General features: G+C 42.5%; 1 protein-coding gene across 1 annotated transcript in view; it reads left to right on the top strand.

The window, feature by feature from the left end:
* DDX52 (DExD-box helicase 52) overlaps positions 1-12,531 on the top strand; it is a gene marked incomplete in the record, with an annotated part of 916,355 nt that overhangs the window by 401,512 nt on the left and 502,312 nt on the right. Inside the window, 1 exon segment of the mRNA XM_044054582.1 lies at positions 10,688-10,763. Within this exon segment, the coding sequence (XP_043910517.1) occupies positions 10,688-10,763 (76 nt within the window).

Here is a 12,531-nt window from a genome sequence, read left to right as displayed (position 1 = left end):
ACACTGTCAGAGTTCTCATAGTTTACTGTCCCTTCACTTGCTGTGCAACTCCAGCTGAGCTTTGCACTGGTTTCCTATGGAAGGCTCCAAAGTATCTTCATATGGCAATTGATCAGATGTTTCCTGCTCCACTTGTTTCTCCTTAATTTTGGGGATCCATTGCTCTGTCCTGCTGTTATGTTCAGAAATTCAGCAAAGTGTTTTAAAGAATAACAGCTAACTATGTACATTTTGCATGCACATGTACACAAGACAAATAGGCCGTGTGAGGGTGAGGTTTCTTTCTCTGAGACTTGCTAGAATGTGCAGTATTTTCAGTGAGAGAACACTGAGGTTTCTCAGTGAGTTGCTAAAATAGGATTTTCTGGAATCTACACCCATTCATTCTTTTCTGTCTGCTTTAGAGGATGTGTGTGTTACTGTCTGCAATTTTCCTGATAGTCAGCTGCCGCCAAAAAAAGGCAAATAGGCTGTATAAGGTTACTCAGTCTTAGACTTTTATACACTATTCCTAAACTTGACCCAGAAGCTGTTGCTTTTGTTGATCCCACTGTTTCTTAGCACACAGAAAATTATTGGTAGGTATGGTGGTGGGAGAGTACTTCTGCATCTTTGATTTTTAGAATTTTCAATCACCGGGCTCATAGGTTTGTTCTGACAAATTGTGAAAGTATGAGGAATGAAAAATCTGCTTTAAGTAGCTTTGTTTCTTCTATTGCACAGGTCAACACTGTTGTTTGCAGTGCGTGTATGACTCTTGATACTTCTTCCAGGGCTGTGGCCACTGGTACTGTTTTATGGAAGCTTGCATGGCTGCGTTCTCGGACACTTCCCAGAAGATGTAAAAAATGAGATTTTAAAATCTCCCTTAGATAGAGATTCATTGTTTGGCCCCTTTGAGCAGAGGTGATCAAAAAGTGTGTTGAAAGGGACAAGCTGATCCAGGGAATCTCTTATGTTTTTTCAGCCATCCTTTTCCAAATTGTCCAAGGGATTTTTTTTAAAAATGTACTCATCCAATTTTGGCCAAAATAAAAAAACAAAATTTAGGTACGTGGACATTTAAAATGGCAAGGGGGTTCCAAAAAGAAGACTACTTGAACCTTCCAAAACCAAAGACAGTAAAACAAGTCTGAATGACTATTCAGGAGACCCTGTGACCCCCTCCCAACCTGGCCCCCTTTATTCTTCCAGAAAAGTCTAAATTTCCATTTTCCCTTTGGTAACAGATTCTTTCAGACAAATGGATTCTGAATATCATTCATCAGGGTTACAGATGGCAGTGGAAGGAAATCCCTCCTTTTCAGGGGTTCATTCCTCATCCCTTAGATCTGACACACTTGTTTCCACCTGTCCATCGCATGCTGTCCCAATGACTGATTGAACCAGTTCCTCCTTCCCAGGTGAGGAAGGGTTTTTATTCAAGGAAGTTCTTAGTGCCAGAGAAAGAAAATGCTTGAAGTTTCTTAAACCTGTTTGTGATAGTGCCCAAATTCAAAATGTCACTTCACAACCTGTTACTACTATTTCCTCCATGTTTCATGGTAAAACTAGACTTAAAAGATGCTTATCATCATCTCTCTCTTCATCCAGACTTCAGATGTTTATTAAGCTATTGCATGTCTGGATCACATTGTCAGTTACACTTTGGACTGTCCACTTCACTAAGTGTGTAGCTCCAGTTATAGTTCATTGCAGGCTGCAGGGTATCTAAGTTTTTCCATATATAGATGACTTGCTTATCTTTGCTAATCTTGGTTTTGGGTGAGAGATCTCTTCCACAAGCTAAGATTCCAAGAGAACATGCACAAGTCTTTGACTCCCTCACACAAGATTGTGTTTCTGACGTCGACTAGAATCTTCAGTTCAAAGAGCTTTTCTTCCACAAAAAAAAAATGATCCTGATTTAGATCAGTCACTGTGAAAGAATACCTCAGGATTCTCATGATACCCCTGACTCCACATCTGAAATCTCTTTGGTTTCAGCATCAACTCCCTTTTTTCTTTTCAAATCCCAGTGCTGGGGTTCATCAGAAGAGAAATCGTTTGGTGAAGACAACAGATATCCTTAAATCCAGGTCTCCTTTTCTCCCTCCCTGCTCCAAAGAAGTCTCTCACTACAGACGCTTCAGACTTTGCTTGGTGAGCTGTTTCAGGAGGTATAAAAGTGCAGGAGTGTGGGACACCAAGGACAGATGCAAGCACATAAATATCAAATTGATGTTTGCCGTGATCAAGGCACTCAATTCTCTGAACCATCTTTGGTCCCCGGGTCCTCTTCAAGTGGTCACAGACAATACCATAATCATGTGGTACATCAACAAGCAAGGGGGAACCATGTTGTACAACTTTGCAGACTAGCCATGTTAGCTTGTGATATAGCTTAACAGTGCACTCTTTGCAGGTATCCTGCATTCCATCAGATCAAAACTGTGTGGCGGACAAGCTGAACAGGACCAGGGCAGACTCTCATGGATGGGCAGAGATTAGGAGGTCTTCCAAGATTTGATCCATCTGTGGGGACCTCTTTGCTTCCTGTCTGAACAATCAACTGGCAAAATTATGTTCCAGGACTCCATGCAAGAAGTCCTGGAAGGACAGATGCCTTTTCTTTTCCTTTTGACAGGAATGCTCCTGTACGCTTTTCTGCCTTTCTACTAATATCCTGCATACTTCTAAAGATTCAGAAGGAATCCTCAAAAATCATTCTGGTGACTCTCTTCTGGCCCAGGCAGTCATGGTTCTCTCTCCTTTTGGAATTGGCCAGGGTCATTTATCACAAGCTTCCTCACAGACTGGATCTACTCACTCAAGAACAGGGGTGTTTGATACACCTGGATGTCAGTCATCTTCATTTGCCTGGATGATAGGATAATTACTTTTAGACACCTGTTTACTGAGGATGTGCAGTAGATACTAATGGAGACAAGAAAGCCTGCTGCTAGAAAGTCATATCTTAGCAAATGGTAAATATTTTCTAGTTGGTGTCAACAACATAATCAGCACCCATTCAGGGCTAGTTCTCTAGTTTTACAATATTTGTGAGTTTTCTGAGAGAGACCTTTCTTAATCATTGGCCATTTCAGCATACTTGCCCATGGATCCTTCTCTTTCATTGCAGTCTCATATCCAAGTGTTCTTGAAAGGGGTTTTGTATAAGAGGTCTCCAAAGAACTGGTGGCCCCTATTTGGGATTTTAATTTTGTGTTAGAGAAGCTAACACCTGTTCCATTTGAACCAGCTAATTTGACAGACTTGTTCTTAACATGGAAAACAGTTTTACTGATTGCTGTGACCTCTGCAAGAAGAGTATCTTGAGTTGCAAGCTCTTATGGTGTCAACCCTGTCTCATTTTCCATAGGGGCCGAGTTTCTTTGAGAGCCAATTGTTTTATGCTTAAAATGGTAGCCAAGTTTACTTAGCCAAGCTATCTATCTCCCAGATGTTCTTCATCTCACATTGCTGCAGTCCTTACACTTGGGTAGTCCGCTGTCCTCGGTCGGCCCGAATATCAAAGTATAAGGCTGACGTCGGTCAGGGCGCATTTGACTGACGTCAGGACGTCAGGGTACAAATGCGCATGACCGACGTCATATCCTCAGTCTTTTTTGCCGCATGGTCCGATGCAGAAGCAGCATTGCAAGTGCCGGTTGGCGTTCTGAGATTTTTCGATTTAGAAGTTTCAGACCGAGTTCAAAGTTGGCTAAGTACCCCGTTAGAATATTTTAGTTTTTTCTTGCCTCAGTCATTTACCGGATGTCAGAAAGTCAATAATTGCATTTCTTGTGGGAAACAGATACCGCATAGAGATTATCATACTTTGTGTATTCCTTGCTTAGGGCCTGAGCACGACGTTGTTGGCTGTCGCTCTTGTGCTAGATTTAATAAACGCACTATAAAGAGAAGGTTGGATTGTGCAAGGTTAGTCTTTGGGAAGCGGTGCAACTATAAAATGCCGTTGGATGCTCCGGCCCGCTTCAAGAAGCGCAAGGACAAGGCAGTTAAGCCTAGGCTAGAAGAGCCGTCTGTACCGACGCGGTTCTTTAGAGGTGTCGGTGGAGCCGGTGGCTCCACCGGAGGTTTCTTTGTCTTCCCAGGGTGAGACCTTATTATTGCAAGATGAGGCCTCTCAGGAGACAAGTCAGGCTGAGGGGGCTTCTCAGGTTACTATACTCCCCTCCCTGCCTAAGGTGGCTAAGCCCTCTGCTTCTGTTTCAAAGGCTTCTCCCAGGGCAGGCCAGGTTTAGCTTCAGTTGGTGTTACCCCTAGCTCTTCAGGTACTGTGCCCAAGAAGCATATGCTTAAAATGGCAGAAGATTTGATTACTTTGATTAGGGGTTCTATGCCCCCTCCTGATAAGAGACCTAGGGTGGAGCCTGAGCTGGGGGTTTTGAGCAGGCTTCCGATGTTTCAGAGTCTTGGCTGAAGACTTGCAGGAGTACTCTCCTTATTCTGATTCTGATGTGGATGATTCTACTCCTTCTGCTACTCCTCCTGAGGATTTTTCTTTTTCAGAAACTCTTCATTCCATGAGGGAGCATTTTAAGTGGGAAGGTCAGGACTTCTCTGATTCCAGGAAAAGGCTTAGGGAATTTCTGTTTTTATCCCAGCATAGGCCTTTGGCTATACCTCCTGTTTTGGATGTAGTGGAAGATGTTTTTACAGAGGCTTCTCTTAATCCTGATTCTTTGCCTCCTGCTCCTGTTAAACCGGATAGATATTACAGGGTGCCTGAAGCTCATAAGTATCTTTTTAAGAGTCCTAGGGCAGACCCAGAAACTGTTAGCCAGGGGCCTAAAGGTGTTAAGGCTTCTGTTGTTAAAAATCCGGTTCCTGCAGACAAGGAGGCTAGGGCCTTGGATAGATGGGGAAAGAAAGTCTATACTTCTTCTACTCTTGCTATGAGGGCTCTGAATTGCCAGTTTCACATGTTGAAATACCAAAACTATCTCCTTTCACAATTGAAGTCTAAGGTTGATGCTCTGGCAGTAGGTATTGATTGTAAAGAGTTGCAAGATTTAGTGCATGTTTCTGAACAGGTGGGTAAGCATTCTTTGCAATGTGGTTTTGATGCTGTACAGGCCTCGTCTAGGGTGGCTGCCACTGGGTCAGTTCTTCGCAGGCACGCCTGGCTGAGGGATCAGAATTTGTCTGAACATGTTAAAACAAGGATTTTAGATGCTCCTTTACAATCTGACGTGTTGTTTGGTCCTCCTGTTGAGACAGTTTTAAAGAAAATGGAAGACAAGGCTAAGTCTATGCAGACTGTTAAAGATTTTTTGCAGGTCCAGCCTCCAAAGTTTAGTAGAAATTGGCCTACTAAAGGGTGGACGTATCCTTCTTATGGTTCCCAGTCTAGGGGTTGATCTAGACGTGGTAAGGGCAGAGCTCAGGGCTCTTTCAGGCCTAGAACAGGGAATTCTCCTGCACAGGCTTCGGGTGAGGGCAGGGGTCAGTCCTTTCGTAAGCAGACCCAATGACCTACCTTTTCAGCTGCCAGAGCCTGCTCGTCTGGCAGCACCTTTGGGAGGAAGGTTGGCACTTTTCAAAGAAAATTGGAGTTTAATTACCCAGGACAGATGGGTATTGGATATCATACACCACGGCTACAGGTTTTATTTCCATACCTTGCCTCCTTTCAAAGGCATGCCAGACGTTCCTCCTCAACAAAGAATAGAGGCTCACAAACAGGTTTCTCTGTTGCTCCAACTAGGGGCCATACAGCCGGTCCCTCTGCCGGAAGTGGGCCTAGGATTTTATTCTCGCCTGTTCCTAGTACCAAAGAAGGGGAACACGTGGAGACCAATTTTGGATTTATCTATCCTCAACACTTATCTGGACATTCCCAAGTTCAAAATGTTGACGTTGCAGCAGCTTTTACCTCTGCTGGGCAAAGATCATTGGATGGTAACTTTGGATCTCAAGGAGGCTTACCTTCATGTTCCTATCAGGCTCAGTTGCAGAAAGTATCTGCGTTTTCGAGCTGGGACTTCTCACTATCAGTTCTCTGCATTGCCCTTTGGCTTATCTACTGCCCAGAGTGTTCACGAAAGTTCTGGCTCCAGTGATAGCTTTCTTCAGACTAAAAGGAATACAGATCTATCCTTATTTGGACGACTGCCTAATTCTGGCTCAAGGAAGGGAAGAGCTTCTTCATCATTTGGAATATGTGATAGCAGTGCTAAGATGCCTAGGGTATTCTGTGAGCCCAATAAAGTCCAGTCTAGTACCCTCTCAAGACATGTGCTTTCTGGGTGTGAGACTGAATACAGCATCCCAGGTGGCCGTTTTAACCCCGGACAAACAAAAGAGTCTATCCCTTTACTTCCATCAACTATCTCATCAGTCCGGGCTGACTGCAAGGACAGTCCTTCAAGCCTTAGGGTTCATGGCATCTTGTATTCTGGTGCTTCCCAATGCCAAACTGCATATGAGGAAGCTACAATGGTATCTCAAAATGTATGGACACAGCACTGCCAGGATCTGGACACTGTCATTCAAATAATACCTTGCATTCAGAAGGAATTTTTGTGGTGGGCTCAGGAATGTCACCTAAACAAGGGACTCTCTGTGACCCGGCCAGAGGCGAGTCAGATTTTAACGACAGATGCCTCAGACAAAGCTTGGGGAGCTCATCTAAATGGAAAGTGGATACAAAACAAGTGGCCTGTCAGACTACAACATCTACATATCAACATGAAGGAGATGTTAGCAGTCCAGTTTGCATTAATAGCTTTCAAGGAATTCCTTCTTCCAGGACAGGTGTTGATTCTAACAGACAACACAACTGTCATGTGGTACATCAACAAGCAAGGGGGAACGCATTCTTATCCTCTATGCAGGCAAGCAATGATTTTGTGGGAGACTGCTCTCAGTTTACTGCTCAATCTTCAGGCAAGGTTTCTGCCAGGAGCACAGAACTCCTTAGCAGATGTGTTGAGCAGGCAATTATGGATCCCCACGAGTGGAAATTGGATCCTCATGTATTTCAGAAATTGACAGTGTCATGGGGAACTCCAGACATAGATCTGTTCGCTTCTCCACTAAACCATCAGCTGCCAAAGTTTTGCACAAAAGGTTTCATCCCACAGCTTGGAGAGTGGATGCTCTTTCTTTCAATTGGAGCAATCTTCATGTGTATGCCTTTCCACCTCTGCCTCTCCTCCCAAAGGTACTTCTGAAGGTCAGACAGGACAAGCCAAGGATGATTTTAATAGCTCCAGATTGGCCTCGACAGCACTGGTACCCCTTACTAAGAAGTCTAGTACGGAAGCCTCCATGGCCTTTGCCTTGATTCCACACCTGTTGTCACAGGAGGACAGCCATTTGCTCAATGTCAAGCTTCACTCTCTGCACCTAACAGCCTGGCATATTCTGTTTTGAACCATAGTGGGCCTCCACTTCCTCAGCAAGTTTTGAATGTTATTTTGGAAGCTAGAAGGCCTAGTACAAGGAAAGTGTACGCGGATAAATGGAAGAGATTTTTATTTTGGAGTGCAGCAAAAGATTTTGATGTTTCTGGGCCTAATTTGAGTGTGGCTCTTCAATATCTTACTGAGTTACTGGACAAAGGTTTGTCTTTCTCTTCTATTAAGGTTCATGCTGCAGCAATTTCGGCTCACTATGATTGTGACCCACCATTGTTTTCTCATCCTTTGTTCAAGCAATTTCTTAGAGGGGCAAATAATATAAGACCCCCACGAAAAGCTCCTGCTCCTGCTTGGGATCTCAATTTTGTGTTGGAGAAACTCACTCTACAACCTTTTGAGCCTGCGGCTACTGCTGAGTTGAAATATTTATCATGGAAGACTGCTTTTTTATTGGCCATTACCTCTGCAAGAAGGGTGTCTGAATTACAGGCCCTTATGGCGGTTGAGCCTTTCTTGATTTTCCATAAGGATAGGGTATCATTACGTACTAATCCTTCCTTTATGCCTAAGGTGGTTTCTAGTGTGGCTTTAAACCAAACTATTCATTTGCCTACTTTTTATGCAAATCCCCAAAACAAAGGGGAAAAGATTTTGCACACTTTAGATGTTCACAGGCAGTTGCGTTATTATTTGGACAGAACTAAAGGGTTCAGGCAGTCTCAGCAGTTGTTTGTTTCTTTTGCTTTGAGTTCTCAGGGCAAGCCTGTGTCAAAACAAACTATTTCTAAGTGGATTGGGTTTTGCATTGCTTTCTGTTATTCCCATCATGGCAAGGAGATTCCAGCTGGGATTAGGCCTCATTCCACTAGGGCTACTGCCACTTCAACAGCTTTTTTAAGGGCAGTGGCAACCAAGGATATTTTGGAGGCAGCTACTTGGAGTTCTGTGCATACTTTCTCTAGGCATTATCACCTGCCACTTTACTCTAAGTCCAGGGCTGGTTTTGCCACTGCTGTTTTGCAGGGCATTTTGGCGGCTCCTGCTTCCTTGTAGTTAGCCGTCCTCCCTTACCTCTGCTTTGGGATTCTACCCAAGTGTAAGGACTGCAGCAATGTGAGATGAAGAACATAGTACAGTTTTGTACCTACCATAAATGTAGATGTTCGAAGATCCACATTGCTGCAGTCCAATTTACCCTCCCTCCTTCCCCTCTGTAGTTAGAGGTGGTTGTGTGGGTTGGGTTGTACATATTGTGTATATTGTATATATTGTACATATAGTTAGTGCAAGGGTGGTTGGTTGGTTGTTTGCTGTCTTTTGGTTTTGACCTTTATTTTTAGGGTCTTCTGACATCTGGGGCAAGAAAAGACTGAGAATATGACGTCGGTCATGCGCATTTGTACCCTGACGTCCTGACGTCAGTCAAATGCGCCCTGACCGACGTCAGCCTTATACTTTGATATTCGGGCCGACCGAGGACAGCGGACTACCCAAGTGTAAGGACTGCAGCAATGTGGATCTTCGAACATCTACATTTATGGTAGGTACAAAACTGTACTTTTTCTTTCCTGAACCTAACAATGAGTGAGAGAGGATACTCTGTACCTTGGATGTCCATAAACATGTATGGTACTATCTTGACATAACTTAATCCTTCAGATCTTTGTATCAATTGTTCATTTGTTGTGAAGGTAAGAAGGGACAACCTTAGTCAAAAACGGACTATTTCAAATGTTTGTCTAAGGCGTTTGTGTAATGACCATACCAAAATTATTCCAGGCAGGGTCAGGGCCCACTCTGCCAGAGTCTTGGCTTTATTTATGGCTTTTTGGAAAAGGTTGGATCATAGAAGTATTCTAGAAGCTTCCACTCAGTCCTCTATACATACTTTTACAAAGCACTATGAGCTTGATTCCTTCTCTAGACTCAGTTCAAGCTTTGCTAGGACCATTCTCTAGGGGCTCTATGACTCTTCTCCTTCCAACTCTCAAATGTAGTTATCTATGGTAAGCTACCAATGTAGCTAAGACTACTGTAGCAGTGATAAGTATGATGAACATAGTACTGTTGTTTAAATTGAACCTGCCATAACTGTAGATGTTCGAATGATCACTGCTGCATTACCAGCTCCCTCCCTCCACCCCTTTGTTTTTTTGTGTGTGTTTTTATACCAGGGTGTGGGCATTTATTGTTCTGCATTGTCTTTTCAGGGCTCAGCCTCCCTCACTGTGCTGGTAGAAAAGCTCTGAAGGGCTTCACACCAATATTTGTCTTTTAGTCAACTAAGCTCGAGCTGCTTGACAGTTTGGGTACATGGAAGGCACCCTGAAGCTTTGAAAAACTAGGTAGCTGTTATATCCTTGGCAGGATATAATCCATATAGCTAACATTTACCATTCTGGAAAGTTCAACTTACACTGCTGTGCTTTTCTGGAATGCATAGATACCTTATCAGTAGATAAAGGTTATTACTTGCTCTTTTAAGACTGTAAGGCATTATCTTGAGTACTGAATACAGTTCTGAAGATCATGCTTTTGCAGTGATGATGGAAGAATATAGGTTGCTCAAAGAAAGTTAGTATAAGTAGCACAGAGTTTACAGCAGAAAGCACAAACCAGAGATGCAGGAAGCTTGACCTGCAAAAAGCAATTTTTTTTCAGTACACAAAAGCAGTTGGGCTCAATTATCAAGATAGAAGAGTAATGGCTCTGAAGTAATGAGGAAATTTCTCTTCACAGAAAGGGGTAGAGTTTGCATGGAATAGCTTTCCTTAAGAAGTGAACTAGGGGAGCAGAATTAAAAAAAAACCATGGAAATAGACAAAATACAATTCTAATGGACTGCATGGAGTAACGGACAGTGAGTTTGTTACTTATCCCCTTGAGTAGGATACTTAGCAGATTAGGTTGCCAGTAGCCCTTATCTACTGAGGGAGTTTGCATTGCCTCTATCAGTGCAGCCATTCTGCAGTAGTCTTTGATAACAAATTTGAAGGTGAACACAACTTTGTGGGTAAATTTCTTCTGCTTGAATGATTAAACCTGCTGCCTTGGTGTTCCATTAACAGCTATGGGGTTAGTGGTTTTATTGTTAAGGATAAATATAGCACTCCCATGTGGTTCTGTTTTTTCATTTGGAAATGTGAGTATCAGTAAGTTGTTGGGTGCTTTATGAATTTTTTTTGTTGTGGTTAATTCCTGTGTAATACTGGCAGAATGTTTTTAGACTGTTTGAATTTTGTTTTTGACACTTGTACAGGAATAGTTGTAAGGATTGCTGGAAATGACAACCAAACCATATTTCTTAATTTTTGCAGGCCGCACTGGAAGAGCAGGGCATAGTGGAAAAGCAATTACATTCTTCACAGAAGATGATAAACCTTTATTACGAAGGTAAACACTTCTGATTACATTTACATCTAATCCTGCTTATTTCATCCTTACCAGTTGGTAAAGACTATGTAGGCTTCTTTAACGTCTGTTAAAAGAAAATGAGTTGATGTGATGTAGGTGACAGATAATGAAGTTCTGTTGTTCTTTCTCTTGTCCTAGGAAGTAGAGCTAGAGCATGTTGTGTAAGAAATTATCGTAACAGTAGATGTCTTTGCACTGTTGCAGTATTCCTTACAAATGAGATGTTCTGCTGAGGATAACGGTACATCCGGCTAGCATACCAAAGACTTATTCCCTTCCAAGTGCTTGTACGTCAGACGTATGTTCTGTGCCTGAGGCGTAAGACATATAAGTGACGTACAAATGCCAGATTCTCAGAACTACTTTGCCACCAGTCAAATGTCTGTATTTTGAAATCATTCTGTAAGTTTGTCGTATTGTCTCAGCTGCTTATCCAAGAGCAGATAAGTACCCCATTAGGGTCTCTTATTTATTTTTCTCTTGTTTGGTTACTTGTCTTATATGTCATGCAGAAAGGGGAAAATACTTTTTCTGCTTAGGCTGAGATCACAGTCACACACAGTACGATATTTGCAAAGGCCTTTCTACCCAAGACCTCATACAACTGTCTGATTTTATCTGTGTATTTAAAATTATTAGCTAAGGGAAAAATGGCTTCTGATTCTGGCCACCAAGGCATTTAGCCACTTACTAAAAGTAAGACTAAAAAGGCATTCAGAGACCTCTGCTGACTGGCCTCTGCCAGATGTCTCCGTAGTGTTAGGTGAAGAACCCAAGAACTGTCTGATTCGGCTCCCTCTGTCATGACCCTTTTGTAGGCTGACATGGGGCTTCCTATCTGCATGTCCGCTGAGGCTCAGCCTGCATCTGCTGTAGACTAGAAGGGTGGGCTGTGCCTAATTATATCTGAACAGCTAAGGAGGATTCACCAGATAGTAAGGGGAGGAGATGCCGTCTTCCATTATTGAAGTCATGCAGAGGTCAGCCTCAGATGAGGTCACAGCAGATATGATAAAGATTCTGGGTGAGATGGGGAGAAATGGCTTCTGAGGGTACTAACAGCAGTGTGGAGAGAAAGGTGTATCCCAGTTGACTGGAGAATAAGCATACTCATGCCAGTGTACACGAACAAAGGGAACATCCACAACTATGGGCAGTACAGAGGCATCAAACTCCTATCATATTGCTTGAAGGTTCTGGAGAAGGTGATGGATAAACAGATAAGCAGAGTATGAACACAGCACCACAGCAAACCAATAAAAAGCAGATGGCAAAGAACAGTGTAAAATCCAAATAGACTTTTATTCGAACACAGGTGAGCGCTTTCGCTATAAAATCGCTATTTCAGACCATACAAAAAATCAGCAGCATCTCAAATATTTAAAATGCAATCAAGTAAATATCTACCAGTAAAAAATTTCAAGTACAATAGCCATAAAAATTTAAAGGTACAGCTTTCTTTTAAGACAGAAACCATAAAAGGCTATTGACATAAAAACACTCATATTAGTATACTTATTTAAGAAGCTTTCTTTCTTTCAGAACTGGCTTAAGAGGTACTGATTCATTCAAACCTGCACCTCTATATGCTGATAGTTTTTAAGAATCCATCTTAATTCTTTCCCTTCTGTGACATTTAGTGAAATCACCCAACCTAAAACTTCCATAAATTATTTCCACTGCCATAAACTTAAACCAGTGATTAGTGCCTTTCTCTAGTATATGCTTAGCTAATGCAATATAACTA

Source organism: Protopterus annectens, chromosome 13.part0 (assembly GCF_019279795.1).
Source record: "Protopterus annectens isolate FY-2018-M chromosome 13.part0, PAN1.0, whole genome shotgun sequence".
NCBI lineage: Eukaryota > Metazoa > Chordata > Ceratodontiformes > Protopteridae > Protopterus > Protopterus annectens.
Note: the sequence above shows the minus strand (reverse complement) of the source record. Positions and strands in the feature narration are given on the sequence as shown.